Source organism: Cryptotermes secundus, unplaced genomic scaffold (genome assembly GCF_002891405.2).
Source record: "Cryptotermes secundus unplaced genomic scaffold, Csec_1.0 scaffold669, whole genome shotgun sequence".
In the NCBI taxonomy this organism is placed as follows: Eukaryota; Metazoa; Arthropoda; class Insecta; order Blattodea; family Kalotermitidae; genus Cryptotermes; species Cryptotermes secundus.
The window spans coordinates 622,688-645,920 of NW_019726235.1; the positions used below are offsets into that span (position 1 = coordinate 622,688).

The window sequence follows — 23,233 nt, forward strand, 5'->3', positions numbered from 1 at the left end:
ATTCAGGGGTGTCCAAAACGTATGAATTCTCGCAGAGAAGGAAAAAAATTGGCAAATTTCTTTTTGGAGTCAGTGCAAAAATTTTAACATGTTTTATACAATCTGTAAATTACAATATCTGATTCTATATTCTTTCGAGAAAAAAACAGCGTTTATTTCGTTCGATTATCACAGAAATAGCAGAAATAGGAGCAAAATTAGTAAGTAACTTACAGCTTTTACGGATTTCTAAGAGCGGCCCTTTAAATAATTCCGTACCGCTGCCACAACGTAAGTTTAAAGGGCTGTAGGATAAAGGTTAAATACTCAACCATGCAATGAATGATGTTTTGTAACGTGGTAACACGGTAGATCATGGAGATTAATTCTTATTCTTCCCAAGTGTACTAGTGTTGCACTATTCCTGATCATGTGACAGTTTATACAAAATGGCTGACAAAGGAAGACTGTCTCCAGAACAACACATAAAGACAGTGTAGAGGTGGTTTTGTGCCCATTTTCAAACACAATGGGTGCCTTTATTCAAAACAGTTCATAAACTTTATAATCAGTTTAACAGTGATGGTTCAGTGTTGGAGAGGAAATGTTGCCAGCCTTCATCTGTGCCTTCTCCGGAGAACATTGACGCTCTCAGAGTAGCACTGCAAAGAAGTAAATCAACAAGGAAAGCTGAAGCACAGCTAGGAATATCCAGACCATCCATGTGACAAATACTGAAAAAAGAATTGAATTTGCTTCCATACAAAATAACAGTGTTGCCTAAACTTACAGTTCGAAACAGACATCGAAGAATGTCATTTGCTGAATGGGCTCAGAATAATGAGGTCTTGTTGAACAGTGTTTGGTTTTCTGAAGATTCACACTTCCACCTCGTCGTATGGTTAATAAACCAAATGCGCAATTTTGGGTGTCAGAGAATCCACATATGTTTTATGAGATGGTGCATCATGCATTGAAAATAACAGTGTGGGTCACCATCTCAAGTCAGACTGCTGTGGCCAATTTTCCTTGAAGAGAGAGTGAACAGTGAGTGCTGTTTAAGCATGTTGCACAATACTTTTGTGCCGCACCTTCTTGCTACAGGTTTGACATTACAGAGTCAGTGGTTCATGCAGGATGGAGCCAGGCCACACACAGCAAATGATGTTTTGGACTTTCTGCATGACACTTTCGACTCACGTGTCACCGCAAACCGATTTCCTGATTGGTCCTGAGTGAAACCCATGTGGCTACTATCTTTGGGAATTTCTTAAGGAAAAGATTTAAAAAAAAAACGCAGACAGTAATGGAATTGAGAGCACTAATCATTCAGGCCTGCAATGAGATAACTGATGGTATGTGTCATCAAGTAATCAGCATCACAGTTCGTGTTGAAGTTGCCATACGTAATGGTAGTCATATTGATCACGTGATTCGCAAAGGATAGATCTCCATATAATGTTTTTTTTTGTGTATTAGCTTATAGTATAATAATTGAAATAAAGATTTTATTAATAGACCAAGTACAGGTTCATTTTGTATGCCACCCTGTACTTCAGTAGGAGTAACTAATAACAAGCAAGAAGGGAGTACATCAACACTCATATGATATATTTTATAACTACACAGAATTTTTTAATGCTAAACAAGACTATATGGTTATATCAGTGTATCCTCTTGCACATTTTTTATTAATTAACAGATATCTCTGATATTCTGTTTTACATCCAACACTCCTTTAAAACTCTGTTTAAAAGTTAACTGCGTATACGTGATGAGTCTTTTAAACCTACTTAAAACTTCATTGTACACTACATGTTTTGACCGTCATTGGTCATCATCATGAGGTGTTCTAAAACTTTTTGTTGAGACTGCTGTGCTTGCATTTTGTCCTTTTAATGTTTGATGTGTAGTCCCATCATACATTTGTGTTTCTCGTTATGCTGGGTGTTTCCTCTAACTGCGTTATGTTGTTGAAACAAACAGCACAAACAGTTTTAGAACGCCTGATAATGGCCGATGATGGTCTAAGCATGTAGTGTACAGTATGTTTTTAAATAGGTTAAAAAGACTCATTGTGTATATGCAGTAACTTCTAAACAAAGTTTAAAAGGACTGGTACACGTAAGACAGAATATCAGATATACTGTTTGTACTAAGGGCGTTCCATATATAATGCCTCCTATTTTTTTTTAAAGAAAACTACAACAGATACAGAAATCATAATAACGCAGTTAAATAGAGCAAGATTTCAGCTACTTACAGCTATTTTTCCACATAATCACCACCATTCGTTATGCACTTTTGCCATTGATGAACAAGAGCCTGTATGCCGCGCCTGTAAAAGTCTGCGCCAGCAGAGGCTAGCCACTTTCTTACAGCTGCAATGACAGCATCGTTGTCTGGAAAATGTTGCCCACGTAGTCCGTCTTTCATAGGCCCGAAGAGATGGAAGTTTGAAGGTGCTAAATCAGGGCTATAAGGTGGATGTGGTAGGACAGTCCAGCCAAACTTTGCAATGTGCGCGGTGGTCGCCAAACTGGTATGGGGTCTAGCGTTATCGTGTTGCAAGCGAAAGGTTGTCTGCTTCTCTGGCCTGACTCGGGAAATACGGGCTTTCAGCGTAGTCAGCGTCGTCTTGTAGCATTCAGAATTGACAGTCCCTGGTTGTTATCTGCTGATCTTTTCGAATGAGGCGCTGTTCATTGTGAGGAGTGGCAGCTGAGCAGGGACGCCCATGGCGTGGCTTGTCGTGCACTTCACTTTCGCCACTGTTGAAAAGCACTACCCACCGAGTCACTGTGCTGACATCCACTGTATTGTCTCTGTACGCCTTTAGCAAGTGTCGATGGATGTCAATGGGTACAATTTGTTTGGCAGTGAGAAATTCAATAACACATTTCTCTTTCATACGCACTTCTATGTCAGATGCCATTTTGGTAGACTGCTATGCTGTCGCTATCTGTCACACGACAACCAAATTAACAGTACATTGGCGGGAAGGTTCAACCTTTACTACAACACCACCAACATCCAGCTCAGACGTTACATATTAACACAAAAAAATAGGAAGCATTATATACGGAACGCACCACGTATAATAATCTTGAAGCAATTCCTTTTAATGTAAGACTTTTGAAAGTGACCCATATGGGCCAAGACATGTAAAGGCAGTAAAATATCCCGTGTGTTACGCAGGATGGTGTTTATATTATGATCATTAGTAATACGAGTGTAATGGTTAAGAAGTGGCATCAAAATAATTGCTGTATATATTTTTGAATTCAGGGTGTCTGAGAAAGAATCTTAACCAAATTGATGGCATATCTTACTCATGTGCATGAAGAACTGTGTGTGTGAATCTTGTTTGTTAAACTGTCCATCATGACGCGGTACTTTTATGATTTTCCTCAGCCCGTCTAGTCAGATACCAGGAATTTTTTTTTTTAAATTCACTCAGTGAGGGGTGGAGTTCAACTGGGTCCACTCGGCACAGCGGCCACTGATTGGCCTATTGTAGCCTGCCCCGGGTAATTATGATGATGGAGAATTTGGTGGAATGAAACCGAAGTACTCAGAGAAAACCTGCCCCAGCGCCACTTTGACCACCACAAATCCCACTTAACCAGACCCGGGATCGAACCTGGGCTGCTGCGGTGGGAAGCCAGCGACTAACCGCTTGAGGTATGGCGTGGCCGAGATACCAGGAAAGTGTCACTGATTTAGTGACATCAGTTCAGTAAAAGAAAAGCTGTTCTCCTGGAGTTATATTGAACAGGGGTTTCACAGTAACTGCCACTGATTATTCCCTGCTGTTAAGCCTCCTGCTGCACAGCTTTCTCCTATGCACTTTGCAAGAACAGTGAAGTCTACTGAAAACGCAAACCAGATTGATAAGGGATGAGTAATGCCCATTTACTTTTACATTTTACAGTTATTCTGATATATGCACCTTGTACAATTACATTTAATGTTAATTAAAAGACAGAGTGGGATGCTGTGTTTGCTTTCCCATTTGTTTTTTATTTTTATACATGCACACCCATGTACGTACATATATATGTACATACAGAGGGGCCAAAAAAAATTAACCAAAATATAATGTACAGAGTTTAGTGTGCTATTTTCTCAAAAGGTGATGCTAGTCACATGAATGCTAGAGCCACCTTGTCAAATGGCAGGACAGTCAAAGAAAATGACAGCAGAATGGTGTGCATACATTTTTTCGGGCACTATATATATATACTGAGAGCGTTACATGAAACTGAATGTCTTGTGCTGCTGCAGCAATTCTGCTGGATCCTCATGCAACGCTGAGTGACCACCTGTTGCATGCAGTACTGCTGCTTCTCCACAAGGAAGTATCTGACCATGGCCGCCACCTGCCTCATTACTTTTCCTTGTTCCACATGTATGCCTCGCTCGGTGTGCCTGAAAGAACACAACTGCTCAAGGTGAGCTTCAGAAATACATGGTGCTTGGCAAGATTTTGGCAGGCTATATTTTCTTAATCATGTACATATTGTCATGATTTTAGTGATTTAGATTGATGACTGGATTTGACACAGCACATGACTACACTTGACAGTTCACTTTTACACACTCTAGTGTCCACAGCCACATCTTCACTGCTGTTGCTTGGTAGCGGCTTTCAATGGCGGATGTTCCCCTTCCTCTGTGTTCCCGAACTGTCCCTAGCATCAGCTACCAGCTTCTCACAGCAGCTCACAATGACTGAACCCCAGCAGTTCAGTGACTGGCCGGCTGACTGACTGACTGACCGACCAAAGCAGCTAACTACTGGCCCTGCTTATAACATCTGACCATGGACAGCATAGAAAACTTTCAATGTAACAGATCAACTACTGCTGATCAGATCTCTTGCATTCGTCAGATACTGGAGAAAAAAATGGGAGTACAGTGAAACAATGCATCATCTATTCATAGACTTCAAGAAAGCCTATGATTCAGTTAGGAGGGAAGTATTGTACAGGGTGGGCCACAGAAACTTCCTTTTTGTGAAGACGCATTGTGAAGGGAGGGGAGGTCGCAGAAAAGTGGGGATAGGCTTGGCGTACGCAGCAGTCATGGAAGTTTCTGTCTAATACCCCTCAGTAGGAAACATGAGGTGGACGAGTGACCAGCGTGCGTTTACTGTCAAAGCCTATTTTTCGAACAACCATTCCTACGTGGCGGTGCAGTGTGCGTTCCGTACTCACTTCGGAATTAAGCCCAGAGGTCTGGTTCCCAACTGGAAATCGATTGTTTTGTGGGTAGAGAACTTTAGGACAATCGGGAGTGTAGTGAAAAAATCATCAGGACGACAATGGACCATTACGACACCGGAAAATGTGGAGGCAGTTTGACAGTCGATTTTGAGATCTCCAAGACGCCTTTTGCAAACATGCAGTCGCCCTAGACATATCCAATCGTTCAATGCACCGAATTCTTCACGAACATCTTCATTTCCATCCCTATAAGATGATTGTTGTGCAAGAATTGTCACCACGTGATTTCCAGAACCGAATAACGGCGTGTGAAATGTTATTGGAAACTTTACCCCCTGATGCACTTGTTTTCTTTAGTGATGAGGCACATTTTCACCTATCTAAATATGTCAACAAGCAGAGTATGTGCTATTGGAGTGGTAACAATCCCAGAGAGCTCCATGAGAAGCCACTTCACGGCGATTAGGTGACAGTATGGTGTGCGTTGTCAAGAGTTGGAGTTATTGGCATTTATTTTTTTGAAGAAGACAATCATGCAGTTACTGTCAATTCACAGTGGTATGTGGACATGATTAAAATCTTCTTCGAACTAGCTCTTGAAGAAATGCATCTAGGAAATGTCTGGTTCCAACAGGATGGTGCCATGGCCCACACAGCCCGAGCTTCGATGACAGTTTTGAGGGCAAAGTTCCCCGGACGGCTCATCTCGCTTTGAGGTGACATCCCGTGGGAAGCGCACTCACCTGATGTAACGCCCTGTGATTTTTTATGGGGATACCTCAAGGCAGAGGTTTTTAAACATCGCCCCACAAACCTGCTTCAGCTGAAGAATGTTATTCGGCAGGAAGTAGCCCAAATTCCGCTGCACATGTTGGAACGTGCAGAAGGGAGCTTCAGAAAACGGTCGCATCAATGCATAGAGAACGGTGGCCACCACCTTCAAGATATTTTGTTTCAAACTTTAAACTATGTTCTTTCATTAGCTAAACATAAATTTTGTCTATCAGCAATAATTTTTCTTTTATTCACCTTCAAAAAAAGGAAGTTTCTGCGCCCAACCCTGTACAATATCCGATAGAGTTTGTATACCCATGAAACTAGTCAGCCTGATTAAAATGTGTTTAAGGGGAACATATGGTAAAGTCCGTATAGGTAAACATTTGTCTGATTATTTTCATATCAAGAATTGTCTAAACTAAGATGCCTTATCACCACTGCTTTTCAACTTTGCTTTAGAATATGCCATTAGGAAGGTCCAGGAAAACCAGGTGGGACTGAAATTAAATGGGATACATCAGCTATTGGTCTATGCTGATGATGTGAATCTCGTGGGTGATAACATACATACGATAAAGAGAAACTCACTGACTTTAATTGGCGCTAGTAAGGAGGTTGGTCTAGAAGTAAACACAAAGAAAACTTAGTATATGTTGCTATCTCATCACCAAAATGCAAGGAAAAATTACGATATAAAGATAGGTAACAGATGTTATGAAAATTTGGCACAGTTCAGATATTTGGGAATGACTGTAACAAATCAAAACCTGATTCAGAAGTAAATTAAGAAAGGATTGATTTCAGGTAAGATATAAAAATTAGAGTGTACAAAACTATAATTTTGCATGTGGTTCTGTATGGGTGTGAAACCTGGTCTCTGACATTAAGGGAGGAACACAGACTGAGAGTTTGAGTACAATGTGCTGAGGAGAGTATTTGGACTGAAGAGAGATGAAGTGACAGGAGGCTGGAGAAAACTGCATCATGAGGAGCTTCATAACTTGTACTCTTCTCCAAGTATAATTAGAATGATCACGTCAAGGAGGATGAGATGGGCATGGCATGTAGCACGAATTGGGGAAGAGGAATGCATATAGGATATTGGTGGGGAAAGCTAGATGGAAAGAGACCACTGGGGAGACCAAGGCATAGGTGGGTGGACAATATTAAAATGCATATTAGATAGGATGGGATGGTATTGATCGGATTGATCTGTTTCAGGAGGGCTCTTGTGTATAGTGTAATGAACCTTCGGGTTGCATAAAGTGCTGAGAAGTTCTTGAGTAGTTGCACAATTGGCAGCTTCTCAGGAAGGGCTCAGCTCCAAGAGTGAGTGAGTATGGAGCATTTTTAGATATAACTGCTGAGTTCTGAAGCATGTTAGAATATTTGTTTAATATTTTTTAAAGTGTTAACTTCAGTTAGATTCATTTCTGGAATATTCAGAAATTTGAAGCATGATTCCTGTTTTAATTGATTTGCATTCTGTTCTCGTAAAGACTGATAGGATGAACTTTCACAGGTTCTGTTTGGAATTTATTACTCAAGTATTCTCTGTTTACAGCTGAATGTACCAGCCACATTTATGTTGGTAGCGTTGGATGAAGGCCCAGGACCTCCTATAAAGTACCAGTACCCAGAGTTAACCAAACTCCATCAGGTAGTATCACAGCTGATTCGCTGCTGTGATGTCAGCTCGAAAACACAGTCATCACAGTCGCAGCAGGTGGGCTAATTATCTGCATAGTTCACCAAGTACCTGGACCAATTCAGTGAACCCATTTAAGGTTTCTGTAGAGAGTGGTGGATTTGAACACTGAGTTTAGGAAAATCTGAATTGGAAGAAAGTTAACATTGATGAAAAAATAGAAAATAAAAATAAACCACTGAAGTTATGACTTGGGTTCATTGAAACTGAACACTGAAAGAGGGAAACATTAATTGAAAGAGCTTTAAGTGGAGGTGCCACTGTGTATTGTGTACTGTTCAAGGGCTGGGATAACACAGTCAATATAGCTACTGACTATGGGCTGGACAGCTGAGGGGTCAGAGTTTGAGTCCCAGCAGGGCAAAAAATTTCTTTCGTTCACAGTATCCAGACTGGTTCTGGGGCCCACCCAGCCCCCTTTACAGTGGGTGTGGGGGGGGGCACTTTCCCTAGGGATAAAGCAGCAGGGGCATGAAACTGACCACTCATCTCCGACTAGTGCAGAGGTCAGCGTGGCTGTGATATTTTGTTTCACAATCAAATTTAAGCATTTCCATCTGATTGTGGTAATTAAAGTTTTGCAAAAGTTTGCAGTCAGTGCCGACTGAAACACAGCACATATCACATGTGGACAGGACCTTAAGCATATAATAGCTGTATTCTGTGACTTTATCATCCAAAGTTGGTGGAAGCTCAGGAATTGTAATCTATAGTGTGTGTGACAGAGGGGGGAGAGTCCTGCATGACTTCTCCATAGACAAGCCAAGCAACACTGTACACAATGAGACAAGCTGCTGGATGGATAAGGAAATTCAGAGGCTGTCATGTGATGTACATACTCCATGGGGATAAGCTGCACTCAGATTGTGGAACAAGAAATACATATGTAGGACAGAGAGGTTGGGTTAACATGAAAGCAGTGGTGACTAGTTAATCACTTGTTATAATATCTACATACACAGACGCTTAACAACATAACTGCTCTGGCAGCATGAAGAACATACAGCCAGTGGTGCATACATAACAAAACTGATGATAACACTCATCAACATCCTTACAGACTGCACAGATAACACTCATAATACCCATGCTGCAAAGCAGAATGCTGCACGAATAAATCCAAAATGTGAAGTACCGAGACAAATGTCTTAAATGAGTGGACAGCGACCACAATGAAAAACATTAAGGTGTTAAATAACTTTAATTTTAATTGAAGTTAATTTGTTTTAATTAGGAAATACTGCAGTCACACGTGACATGTAATTTCGACATACTGTGCAAGATAGAAGAAACCTAATGATGACCGTGTATGAGCGAAATATGTAGTGAGGAAAAAGGGTGACTAGAGAATATGATGGTGTGGGGAGAGAAACCCCTAGTTTTATGTAATGGCTTTGCATATACAGTAAGCCCTCACTAATCTAATAATTTGGGAGAGAGGTCATCCAGATTAAGCAATAATCTGGATTAGGAAAGCAAAATAAATATAAAATTTAATAATACAGGTAACGTTGATGAAAATAAAAAAATCACAGTAGAACCTTCATTTAAAAACAATAAAAAGACAAGGTGCTGAAATCCAGGGTCTCTTTGTCTAGCTGAAGCCAATTTTGGATATTTTCTTGTGTGGTTTCAGTCTCTCCAGCTGCCCTCAACACACTCTGAAAGTCCTTTTGCCCCTAAATCCTTCGTGTCTTTTAAAGTATGTACTCAACTGTGAACAGAATTTTTCATTTTTCATATTTTACTTGAGATTAACTGTTACCAGATTAGCAAGGGTTTACTATATGTAACATTGAGAAATTGCCAGTTCCAGTGGCTTTTTGTTGTTGTAATGAAGTCCTTGGTATAAGCCATACTTGATCTGTCACTGTTTTACTGCAGTGTACCAGTAGTAATTGAAATAAAAGTACGGTTTATTTCTGTAGGGCATGCTGCCTCTACCAAACCCATATGGAGACCCAGCTGTCCCAGATTTTATCATGCCTATTCAGCCACAGGCAGCAGAAATTTTGTTTGGTAGAACCAGGTAAGGACTGTTGGATCTGATGTTCTCATAGCAGCAAATATGAAAGGTACTGTGTTCGGGGATGTGACTGTGTAGACTGGTAGGTATTTACTGAGGGCTGCTTGCTGGGCTCCCTTTTTGACCCTGTAGATGCAGGCCGTACATTAATCTGAAATACTGGTAAACTTCTAGCGGACTACATGGCATCATGTCTGAGAAGATATTAATCTTAATGTAAGTACTGTTCACTTTGATTCTATAAAACTAAGGCTTTGTAAAAACTGCATAAGTGAAAATACAGTATCAGCATAGGTGGCATGTGTTACATAACATGAGAAGTATTGAGACACTGTAGTTGTACAGTGAAATCTTCCTGTTGTTCATCAGAAACCTTTGCTGTTGAACATAGAAATAGGTGAGAGTAGAAAATGAGATGATGATCATGTTTATATTTCGTTGTCATATGAAAAGTGTACATTATTCAGGATGATTTTTTTTAAATCAAATATTAGGGATGTTAATAACATCATGTATTAGAGGGCTACAATCATTTTGTTGAAACTTGTGTGAACGGTGTGGTGATTTTTTTAAAATAAGAGCAGTATTCACAGTAGAGTGTTTACAATATGTTATGTTACAAAAAGTTGTGAAAATGTGCATCAAGCACTTTCTGTACATGACTGAGTACAACAAAGCATGTTCTAGACACTGTCTGCAGTGTCATGGGTGGAATGTTGGCAGTGATGTCAGAATTGTTTGCTTTCAGCTCATCCACATTGCATGGATTATTGTGATGGGTATTGTCCTTAATATAGCAAAAATGATCCGGTGGTAACAAATTCTGTGAGCTGTGGGAGCCATAGTCCTTCTGAAATGATTAGATCTCCAAACAGCGGGGAAAACATGAATGTAGTCATCACATTTGCTGTATGACGTGTTGTGCTGTCTTGTTGAAGGCATGCCTCAAAGTTTCCTCTTCAGTGATGCGTGGGAGGAATTCATGGAATGTGTCAGTGTCATGACATTGACACCTGAAAGCTAGAATAGTTGAGTCAGAGAAGAACCTTGGAGACATCCATTGCTAGGCAGTGGCTTGGTAAATACCTTCCAACAGGAACAAATATGCATACAACAGTAGAGGAACTCTCGGAGGTGGCATTTTGAGTTCAGTCTGTCCCGAAGTTGGGTAGGGAGAACCAGCAGGACCAGGTCAATGTTAGTGTTAGCTATCGAGTCATCAGCTGTTGAGGACATGAGTCACCAAACATGGAAGCAGTAGGGAAAACCCTGCTGTTGTCAGCTATTACCAGGCAATGAGTACTTGAATACATGGACTGGAAAGACTTACTATGCTGTAGTTATTTATAGTTACGGATATGGAGCATCCAGTAAACTGAATAATCATTCTGAAGTCTGTGTCTAGTCACTAATACATGATAGTATGGGGCTCGAAGTTAATGTTCTCTTGAAAGGAAATGGTTCCAACAGTTCTATCACAAAGACACTGCACACCACACTCCAATCTTGACAGATTGAAGGGGAGTTTTATGGGCTGCCTGGGGATTGTACATTAACACCATGCAAATATTCTGAGAGTGCACATAATGTGTAAGACGTGTTATGACACTAACGATAGACAACAGGAGCAACAGCACAATGAAGGAACAAGTGTAAATACCTGTACCACATATGAGATCAACCCCATAACTGTGGATCCTATGAAAGAAGTACCACATCAATTTATACATGAATACAGAACAAGCTTCCAATACACCTGTCACATGCAGTATGTAGAAAAGAATCCCAAGATCTGCATCTGGATGTGAAACCCATAGTATGAAGAAGTACTAGCAAGTCAGTATACCATGACTATGGGAAACTGTTCGCTTCCTACATGTGATTTAGTATGAATATTTCACCCCACAAAGTACAGTGGAACCTCATTAATGAGCATAATTTGTTCCAGAATCTTACTTGTAATGCGAAACACTCGTTAAGCGAAACAATTTTTCCCATATAAATTAATGTAAAATACAATAATGCGTTCCATGCCGAAAAAAATACTCAAAAAAATTTATGTATAACGTTTATTCAAAGAAAATTATATATACATTGTTAAGGAGCATGAATCATCTTCATCTTTTCTTCTATGCAGAATAAACCAACCTGGAAGGCGAATTCGATTTGCAGAAAACAAAAAAAAAATCAAATAATTAGTTTATTATTTATGATAAATATCTAAATCTTTTTTACTAGATAGCTGTCTAGAGACATTTGTTTTTGCCGATGCTTCAAAATTTGGTGAAAATGCGACACAGCATTATCATTAAATAAATTTGTAGCGCACATATCCACTGCCTTATTAGGGTGATGCTTCTCAATGTACGATGCAACAGTTTCCCATGCTTTCAGCATTTCTCTTATTGCGCCAGAAGATTGTTGCTTTGCTGTTACCTCCTCCTCCTCCTCCTCTGACAAACTCTCCTCCACAACTTCTTGCTGTGAAACACAATGCAACTCCATAAGCTCTTCGGTGGTCAGCTCTTGGCTCTGCTCTTCCACAAGCTCATCGATATCATTGTTATCCACCTCCAGCCCCATGATCTTGGCCAAAGACACAATCTTGTTGACTACAGGCTCCACAGGTGCTATCTCATACCCCTCAAAGTCATGTTCAACAATGCTTTCCGGCCAAAGCTTCTTCCAAGCAGAAGTGAGGGTTCTCTTGGTAACCCCTTCCCACGCCTTTTCGATCATCTTGAGGCAGGCAACGATGTGGAAGTGATATTTCCGAAACTCTTTGAGAGTGAGATTGGTTGCTTCAGTCACCTCAAAACAACGCTCGAAGAGTGCTTTAGTGTACAGCTTCTTAAACTTAGAAATAACCTGCTTGTCCAAAGGCTGGAGTAACAGAGTGGTGTTGGGAGGCAGAAACTGGATCTTGATGAATTTAAATTCTTCAAGGAGGTCATCTTGTAGGTCTGGAGGATGAGCAGGAGCGTTGTCCATAACAAGCAAGACATGGAGTGGCAGATTCATCTCAAGCAAATATTTTTTTCACAGAAGGACCAAACACTTCATTGATCCAATCAGTGAAAAGGTCACATGTCACCCAATCCTTGTTGCTGGACGTCCACATCACATTTAGCCTGCTCTTCTGGACTTCACACTTCTTGAAAACTGGTGGAGTTTCTGAATAGTAAACAAGCAGTGGTTTAATTTACAAATTTTCCATGATCAGTGTCCGCACTTTTTCAATGACATCAGCATTTTGGCTTGTTGACGGTCTCCCGGAATGCTGCTCACTGTCCGCCGACATACGGCCATGTTTAAAGCGGTTGAACCACTCTTTAATTTGAGTGGACCCCATTGCATCATCGCCGAAAGCCTGCTGAATTTTGCAGATTGTTTCTGCTTGGGTATCCCCAAGTTTCTGGCAGTATCGCTGCTCTAAGCGTTCTGTCATCTTGAGTGAAACGAGAATGCGATGAACACATGTTACACCACTTCACTATCTGGCAGCCAGAGACACATCCGGCAGTGTTGCGAGTCAGCGAAAAATCACGCATGCGCATGAAAGTCCCTTCTACCACTATGCTCAGTTTCCCCACCCCTCTGGTCATTACTTACAGCAGAAAAAAATAGTCGGATACTTTTTGGACATGCGGTATACAGTTACATGTACATATGCGTCCACACTCTTTATGTTCTCTTTCATTAATTTTTATTGCATGCAAATTTTAACATATTGTATGTTGTATTTACTAATTAACAGATACGTAACTAGCCACACTGGCAGCAGATGTGAACAAGGTGTGATGACAGTTCATAAGTATTTCCATTTAGACATGATCTGTGTGAAGGTACTGTTAAGCATACTCGTGCCTCAGAGGGGCTGAAATCTAAGGTGGACCTCCTTAACGCAAGTCAGATGTACGAGTGTTAGGGTTAGATTGATGGATGCCGAGCTCTTACAATTATTAATATTTGTTGTGACAGCTACATCAAGAAGTTGATTGAGGATGCAAATCTCTCAGAAGAAACTGTGAAGCTGCTGCAGTTCTGCTGCTGGGAGAATCCTCACTTTTCACGCACAGTGCTCAGCGAGTTGCTGTGGCAGATTGCCTATGCATACTGCCATGAGCTGAGGCACCACATGGACCTGCTATTGAGCATGTTGCTCATTGAGGATTCATGGCAGACGCATCGTATTCACAACGCATTGAAAGGTATGCCTTCTGTAACTGGAGGAGTACGCATCTAGTCCTGATGACACTGTGATACTTTATTGTAGGAACACAATGCTCTGTGTATTTCTCTTTGTGTTTTATTTTTGCACTAGTTGATAGTAAATACAACCTATACCAAAGCTGGTAGGCTTCCTGTTCTTGTTCTATTAAAGCTAGGATCACAGTGGAGAGAGCATTGATTTCCATCATGCAGTAGAAATTTCACAGCCAGAACTTGCATTTGGAATTTTCCAAAACTGAATCTGACATGTAGATTCTAAAGGGTTCTGACGATGGTGGGTGACATACAGAATTACTTTGTCCATCGTTCAGTATTCTGAAAACTGGAGAACACAACATTTGAGAAACTGGACATGTTTTCATCCTCACATGAGGGGAGAGACACTTATTCTGTTGGGTCCATTCCATTACAAAGAGCTAGCCTCCCCCGTCACGTGAGGACAGAGACATCCAGTTTCTGAAGTGTTGTGTTCTCTAGTTTTTGGAATACCGAATGATGGACAATGTCCAAAAGCCCAGTAATTCTGATGGGAGAATGGGTTAATGGTATGTTTATGGACTGCCTGCTCTAAATAGTTTGAAAGCAAGACATTATGGAAGAAGCTACAGTATGCTAGGAATCCCTCTGGTTGACAGAGGTTGTGGAAGAAGTTCTTCACCAGCAAATGTATTTCTCTAAACTTTTGTTGTGTGTATCTGTATTTGCCATACAATGTAACTGACACTACTGTTCAAGGTGTGCCCGAAGAACGAGAAGGTCTGTTTGACACAATTCAGCGCAGCAAGAACCACTACCAGAAAAGAGCATACCAGTGTATCAAATGTATGGTGACACTGTTCTCAAAATGTCGGCCCGCTAACCAGATGCTCCACACAAATGGAGAGGTCAAAAGGAAATGGACTCTTGCTGTTGAGTGGCTTCAGGATGAACTGGAGAGGGTAAGTATATTTATTGGGTGAGGTTTCAGATTTTAAAATACTTTTTAGGCTATATTATTTGAAAGTACATTGGAAGGATTTCTTAAACATCAACTTTCAACTGGCTAGAAGAGACTGGACAATGTATTTATAAATCAGGTCATCATCAATAATAACAGAAATATTATAATAATAATAATAATAATAATAATAATAATAATATTTCTAGTACAGGGAATCCTCACTTTTCCAGTTTTGAAGAGACAACATAAAATAATTGTAAGTTTGACGGTGTAAAATTAGGGAAATGGAAATGATGCGACAGAAGAATGTGGTTTGCTTTGTGCTGTAACTTCGGCAGTCCATTTAAAGAATATGTGTGTGTGTGTGTGTGAATACAATAATAGTGTGAATGGAAATATTTTAACCTACATGTCATATTATTTCTGTAACCAGTCATTTGTTTCCTGTTTTCTTGAGCTCACAGTCTGTATAGCTCTCACAAAGATATGCATGTTTTGCTAGGGAAGACTTTCAACGTGAATGTGAATTTTTCGAAATAGAAAGCTGTAGCTGTAAACTTGGATAAATTTCAGTTATCAGACGTTGAAAAATGAAGGCAAATTTAAGAGAAATGTAAATTTGGTGGAATATAAAATGTGTTACAATTGGTAGACTTTTATTGAACTACACAGTGTTATATTGCGGAAGACAGAAGTGATTGTGATCACCGCTGCGAGAGGCTCAAATCCTACAGAACTCATCAGTCTTTGCTTTACACTAGAATTCCCTTTGGCCTGTGCATTTATTTTAATCAGTAGAATACTTGAATAGTTTGGCGTAGATGTGTGAATTACTGAGCTGTTTAAGTTACAAAATCATGTCTGTCACTTCCATCTTTGAGAGGGAATGTGTGTTTTCAGCGTCCATATGCACCCAGTACACAGTATAGTTACAATAACTGGTCACCACCAGCACAGTCAAACGAATCAACAAATGGATACTTCCTGGAACGTTCAAACAGTGCTCGGAAAACACTGGAGAGAGCATGTGAACTGTGCCCAGAAGAGGTATGTTAGAAACACATTTGCTGTGTATGCGTTATGTGCATGAAGTTGTGAGATGGGAACGCTGTTCTTTTGTTTCATTCTTGTCACATGGGTTTCTATGAACCGTTACATTTAAAAATAAACTTCATCTCTTGTGTTTGTATTGTTTTATATCACAGCATCATAAATCTATATGCTTGCCCAACAGTTCTCAAGTTTTACTTACCACATGTTTGTGAAGCATCAAAAGGAAAGAGGAGTTCTACATATAACACATTTTGCCTAGGAGCCAGAAGTAGAGGAGATGTCAGAAGAAGGGGAGAGTCCACAGCCTGAGGAACAGCCGACACCACAACAAAAAGTGGCACCAACTTTCATGGCATATCCAGCCCATGCTGCTGCATCCACAAACACTGCAGTGACACAGCGCATACTTGCCAAACGAATGCCTGCTAGTCAGAGGTATTCTGAACATCAAGCTATTTTGTGATTAGAATTTGATCTCTCCTGGCTTCAGTGCTTTGCATTCAATGCTATGTTGTTTAGAAACAGGAAACATTATGTTTATCTAACAGCTGGAAGGCTCTTCAGTAGGACAGTAGATTTAATGAATTGTGCCTGGAGCTCCTAGCTAATTTCCCACAAACAGCAATAAAACGTTGTGGGCACGCAAACTTATGAGGTTGGAATGGCAGCAAAACCACTGTAATGCAGGGCCCTGAAATGATATCAGGTAACGATATTTAAAACCTGTAACTTTTATTCAGACAATTTTTTCTTGTGTAGTAAAAATCACCGAGGCAGCAATGCAAAAATTTTGTTTAGCTTTATGCGTAGACACCAATAATGGACAGACAGTTTGAGCCACTAGTATGAACTTTGGTGTAAAGAGATTATAACTGACCCTACAAACTACATACAAAATATTCCATACAAATCAACCTTAACAGATATGTGGATGGCGCAGAACTTTGACGATACATCCAACAAACTGAACATCATGACATTCACCATTTCCAGTCTTTATCGGATGCATCCAGGGGTGGTATCACAACTTGAATTCATTTACACCTTTATTCACATCCCTTATATTTTTAATATTGTGCTCTTTTGAGTTAGTCTCAAACCAGAGGAACTGTGTTTCTCCACTGTGGTATGCTGGTGCACACACACCAGAGTACACAGTACCATAACTCAGAAGACCACAGTTTGAATTTCCACCACTGAGAAAACTTGAATTTGTATATCCCTTTCTTTTCCCTGTTTGTTTCCATCACTGACTTTCCCATTTACATATTCTCTCTTTTTGTTCTTACTATTTTTATTACTCATTCTACCATTCACTGTTATATTGATATTGATATAGAGTACATCATAAAATAATACACATGAAAGAAAACTGGTTACAAGATGCAGACAGACAAAGAGTTGTGTGCTGCAGGAACTAAGCAGTATGCAGTCATTCATCTGCACTCTGCAAACTTGCCATCATCTGGCATGTACAGGGAATGGGATGTTATAATTGAATGAATCTGCTCATTGCATAAGAAAAAACTTTGCAAGAGCCTAATTTTCACATGATCTTCACCATTTTTGAGGCTTTCAAACATTTCCATTTTCTGTTTCAATATCAAAACAGCACATTTACACTTCAGCCCTACCTCTGAAGGAACTTTATAAAAATGCTAAATTTCTAACATGTGCATGATAGTTCTGGATGCTTTGATACTGGGTAACTGGGACTGCATATAACTTAACTCAATAAATTTAAACTGAAATCAGTGCTCACCTTTTCTGAGTGGTGGATACACATTTACAGTAGTATGAGTAAAATCATATAAATGGCCCTGAAGGATTTAATATGAAATTTTATATTTAACAAACTCTAGTTTTTTTTTTTAACCAAAAAATCACTTCCTGAGCTGTGGTCCTGGTTCCCTTTAAAATGGTATAAAGTTTATTCCTAAACTAATGGCATATGAAACACACTGGCCATATGGGAACAATTCCTGTCAGAGAGAAAAGTCTGCAAATCAGGTTCAGCCACAGCCACAGTCACAGTAAATTGCGATACAAGTTCCGGAAGGTTGAAGATTTCTTACGCCAAATGTGGGTTGTTTACTAAATTTAAATTCATTGAATATTAGTACAGTACTCATAATACATTTTTTATTGGGCTTTGACTGGCACCACAAAAAGTATGTTAATTAGAGGATTGCACCAATTATGAGAACACTAATCAGGTTTTTGCTTCAGTTGATCACAGTGAAATTTATTTTCAGGTCTCATGATGAAAATTCTCAGTCAGGAGAGAGATATATGCTCATTGGTTTATGTATGAAAATGTTGATCTGTGTGTTGTTTCTAGTTACATCACTGGAGTGCAGGAACAGCCATCGCCAGGACCTAGTGGAATCACCAGTAATCACCCTCAGGTGGGAACAGGCGAGGATACAGAACCGACTATGATCACTACTGCTGCCATGCAAGACAGCATTAATGAAGGTACTCTGTCGAATAGTGGCAGTAGCGCCGTGCTTCAGCAGTCATCGGAGCAGCCGCAGTGTGGGGAGACCAGCCATGTCCCCTGCTCGACAGTAGATACGGCATAGTTACAACATGAGAAGCAATATTGTGCTACAAGTGTGAACAGGGAAGGAGGGGGAAGGCTGTGGCACTGCTATGAAGACATCTGTAACAAAGCTGTGATAAGGAAGCTTCATCCATTAGCAACACAGTGTAATAGTTTGGGAGTACAGTTCTCACACTGTCAGTACTGTGATACTAACGTGGCCTGCTTGCTGCTCTTTATGGGTGGGAGGGAAGAAGGTGTTAAGATACCCAATATCAACTCCTGTCTTAATCCGCTCAGGGTAGGTATATTCTCTGTGGTCATCGAGATGTAATGAGCCGCCAAGTCATGTCTGGTACACGTTGGCGATGTCTGTGTTTAATTTATTGCTTTCAGTCAGCACAGCATTAATTTGTGCTGGGTTACCATAACAGCTGTACAGACATACTTCCATTGTAATTATGTGATCAGTAGCCAGAGAAGTTGAACCAGTCCGATAATTTGTATGTCTTGAAGGGTTGAACCAAAATGCCAACTAATCTGCTGAAAAAACATTGACGAGGTAAAGAGGATACTGGGCTTAATTGCAAGAGGAAATATCATCTTAGAATTATGAAATATCCCTAGTCAAAGAGAGAATTGTTGGACATGAGACTATGAGTTGGCCCATGTGTCTACTATTGTTGAAGTTGACCTTGAGATTTTGCTTGGTGTTGATGCAATGATACATGAACTGGCATGAGCTGTAGTTACCTACTGATCAGTGGAGGAAGATGCACAACGAGATATATATGTATTGTAGCCATCATAAATATTGTATGCCATTTGTAAGGAAATTGGATGGAGGAGTTTGGGGAGTGTGCACTGCTAGTAATGAGAACAGGGTGTGAGGGTGTTTTAGTGGATACTTACAGACAGAATGACTGACTGGCTACAGGATACATATCTGATGTGACGTATCAGATTGTCTTCTAATTGAGTAAAGTCAAATGAAATGAATGCTGAGGGTTTGAGCAATGATTGGAATGCTTGAGTTCATGCCAGGTAATTTCAGCACTTGATCCAGGATATTGCTTATTACTAATTTTTATATCATATTTAATTTTCTATTCCTTCCCATAATTTTTTGATGTTGAAGCGAACATAGTAGTGGAAGGCGTGTTGCAGCACCTTAGTAGCAGTGTGGCTGTAGAGAGAGTGTGATTTTGTTCCCATCCGAGTTACCTGTACGCTTTTAATTTTTAATGTGGCTTTAAGTTTTTGAAAAACTGAATCCATTTGTAGCAAATAAAAATATTGGAAGCAATAGCATGTTCCCATTGGAATTGGTGTTTGTGTTGTGGATTTCTTTCTGAAAGTGAAGTAGTTTAACCAGTTTTCAGGATAATCTTCAGCATAATTGGAAATTATCATCTTGGTGCAGTAGTTCATGAAACAGCATGACTCCATACCATATGATAGTTGTTCCCAGTAGTAGTTGACTATCAAGTATGTTCTGGAGGCACATCTACCCAACATTCTGGAGGAGACACTAGACGAGAATTCCATTTGATCACTAAGCTTGGACTTTTTTCAGTGCTGGACCCCGAGAACCTTACAGTGACTGTATCAGAGATGGTGTAACATACAGAAGCCAGTTACAATTTGTGCAAGTTTGTTAAGCTGCTGGTGTTTTGTGGCTGTTGTAACTGGCCCCAAGTGAGTGAGTTCCTTGGTGTGAAGCTGTGGTTTAACAGTTGGTGGAGTTCAGGCGTTTCGTGTTAAAGAAGCTGGAAGCTTTGACACTGATTCTGACAGCTGTGGAACAGAAGCAGAGTATAAATAGAAACTTAGGTACATAATAACTATGAACTCCCAAAAATTTTTGAAGCTTAACTTGAGAGCTTTTGTTGTTAATGCTACAACTTCTTATTTTAATCAAGAATCATATCCAAGTTTTTTTATTATTATTATTATTTTTAAATATATATACATATGATGCAAGTCAGAATGGGAGTTATAAAAGTCAAGGGATCATTTTGAAAAAAGTTCTTTACTATAGGCTCTGTTTATACAATAAATTTATGTGTTTGAGCTTTAATCTTCCCGATTGCTCGCACTTTTCCTTGACATGCCAAAGTGGAACATTTATTTAAATGGATAATAATATGTATAATTATAAATGCTTTATGACATAAATATAATTTTGTTGCATTCCGGTTAGTTTGTGTATTGCAATAAGATAGTGTCAAAGAGCTTGCCGTTGATTTTCCTCCTGTGTTGGCATTCGATAGTGTTGAAGAGCAAGTGCTTGTGTGAGTGTATCTTCTGATATTTTCTTAACATTGCTGCATATTGCATATTGATGGCACATCTTGGCTCTTGTGGAATGTGAAAGTAGGGGACACTGCAGAGAATGTGAGCAGGATGCTGTTGAGTGGCAACACACCATTCGTTACTGTCACACTTATTTTAACAAGTGTGAGTGTTGATTGGTTTCTGATGCATAGAATGTAATTTAAACTATTATACTCCACTGCACAGATCTTGTGTGCGCATTTATTACAGTTGTATTGTATATGTACACAAAGACAGTTTTTTAATTCAATAATAACCCCAAACAAATCAGTTTGTACATAAACGTAACTAAGTGTTGGCCTGTTCATACAATGCTAGCAAGGGAATCAAACACAAATTGTAATAATGAGAGTTCAATACCAGCGCTAGAAGCCATTGAGGAAGTGAATGGTTTTTACAAGTCAGACATCGGTCTTTTTAATAGAATGAGAAGTAAACAAAAGATAACGCTCTGAGGTGGTAATTTAATATTTTGTAATTAACTGTTTAGTCATTTATAAATAAATTACTTACCTTGTCATGCTCTGAAAAGTTTTGCATTGCTCAGGAAGGTACCGCAGTGCCACTGCTGAGACTGCACCCACTCTGCATCCCTGCCTCCGACTCTTCTTCATACCTTTCTGTGCCAAATGCATGCTAATTTTAAATGTGTCAAATCGTGAATGCAGTTGTTATTTGAAGGGATCTGATAGCTTGGGGTCAGGCAAGATTAATACTGGTTCTCAATTTTGAATGTCGAACATATTTGCGAGTGTGTTCTGAAGTTTGGGTTTCCTTGGTTGTTTCGTTGCATCTGTAGCTCTTAAGTAGATGAAACAAGAGAATGTAGCATTTTAGAAGATTCAGGGTTAGTCAGCTAAAGCCATCATATTACCTGCATGAACCAAAATCATCATCAGAGTGTTGGTATCATCTCTTGATGGTAGTTCTGTATAGATATTTCCTTGCATTTTAAACTATGTGCGAGCTTAAAAATATTGTGATGGCTGTCAGTAGATCATAATGCAAAACAGGAATAAAATGCAGGTGGCTAAATTCCTGATTGGTATGCATATGTACTTCACTCTCTTTATGCAGCACATCACGTGAGTTAGCTCAGCAGCAGCAGTTGTCTGCACATGCGGATATCTCACAGCAGAAAAGAGCAGATATCCCCCGCTTCGCTTACTCAGTCATCCTCGTTTTTCCTTGTCCCATGCAAGTCACAATTTTTCAGGTCAATATTGACCCCAAGATAGAGTATTTAATAATTCTGGCAGAAAGATATGTACTTCATATTTCTCCTTTCAGACTTTCTATATCTGTATGAAATCTCAATCACGGGTTTCATTGATCAGAAGGGAAGGTGTGTTGTGTGATATGTTCTGTTGGGGAACAAAGCACTACTGCAGCTTCTTGTCCTTTGTAAGGATTTACAGAGTTTCACAAATGAACAATTTAAAAAATTGTAATTATAGTATAATTTATGTTAAAAGAATAAACTTGAGTAAACAAATTGGTATGTATAAAGCCGCATTATGTGAAGGCATCACAAGTTTTTATTGAGAAACCTCTAGAAGGGACTTGGAGCTCCTTGTTTTTGTACGTATTGCAGGTTTTGAAAAAAGAAAAAGTGACTTGGAGCTCCCTTACATGTGCTTCTTGTATTTTTCCCACTAATGACACTGATGGGAATTATTTCACGAGGTACATCACAGTCTGAATTATTGTTTAATCTATGGTATGAAATTATACCAATTAAAGAGGAAACTTGGGGGAAATTCCAGTAGCTGTTCCCGAGAAACTGTGTTATGGCAGCCAAGGTTATATGGCCAGTTCTTGTGCAAAAGATGTTAATTTATTTAACGGCTCAGCTTATCTAAATGTGGCTTCTGGATTTTCCTGTGAGATTTCTCCATGCTTATCACATGTATAATAAATGAATGAAATTAAAATAAATTGTTTTGTAGCTTATGAAACAAAAAATAAAAAGGACTGTTTGAAATCATGTTTGTAGATATAAGACTCCAGTTGCTGCCACTCAGCATGTGATAATATTGCCACATATGTTCACAATTCCAAGTTTTAAATTTTATTTCAATTTATTTATTTATTCATTTATTAGAATATTGTTAATAAATTATATAATGTATGAAAGGACACTTTATCATTATTCCAGAACAAGAGGAATTTTGAAGTTCTTTCTTCAGTCATAATTTATGAAATGTAGTGAAAGAGATTAGGTTGAGGTGAAGGTTTTAAAGGAACATCGAGGGGTGTGTAATAAGTGGCAATCAAGGGTGTGTTACACACTCATTTATTACGGAGGCATAGTGTCCAAAAGAATGAGAAATAATGTATAAATGCTCTGTTTCTTCATGTAACTTCAGGAGCAGTTAACGTATTTCTCCGAGCAGTATAACATGTC

General features: G+C 39.4%; 1 protein-coding gene across 5 annotated transcripts in view; it reads left to right on the plus strand.

Annotated features, from left to right (window-relative positions):
- The window catches only part of LOC111864081 (probable ubiquitin carboxyl-terminal hydrolase FAF-X), a 115,994-nt gene extending 93,185 nt beyond the window's left edge, over positions 1-22,809 (plus strand). For 4 of the 5 annotated variants that reach the window (XM_023851074.1, XM_033751321.1, XM_023851072.1 and 1 more), the window contains exons 38-45: positions 4,267-4,433; positions 7,549-7,710; positions 9,621-9,721; positions 13,700-13,929; positions 14,687-14,889; positions 15,792-15,938; positions 16,204-16,379; positions 18,286-22,809. In XM_023851074.1, the coding sequence (XP_023706842.1) occupies positions 4,267-4,433; positions 7,549-7,710; positions 9,621-9,721; positions 13,700-13,929; positions 14,687-14,889; positions 15,792-15,938; positions 16,204-16,379; positions 18,286-18,529 (1,430 nt within the window). In that variant the 3' untranslated portion in view covers positions 18,530-22,809. The remainder of the gene's footprint in view (positions 1-4,266; positions 4,434-7,548; positions 7,711-9,620; positions 9,722-13,699; positions 13,930-14,686; positions 14,890-15,791; positions 15,939-16,203; positions 16,380-18,285) is intronic. The other variant, XM_023851075.1, reaches the window with a different exon arrangement.
- The last annotated feature ends 424 nt before the right edge of the window (positions 22,810-23,233 follow it).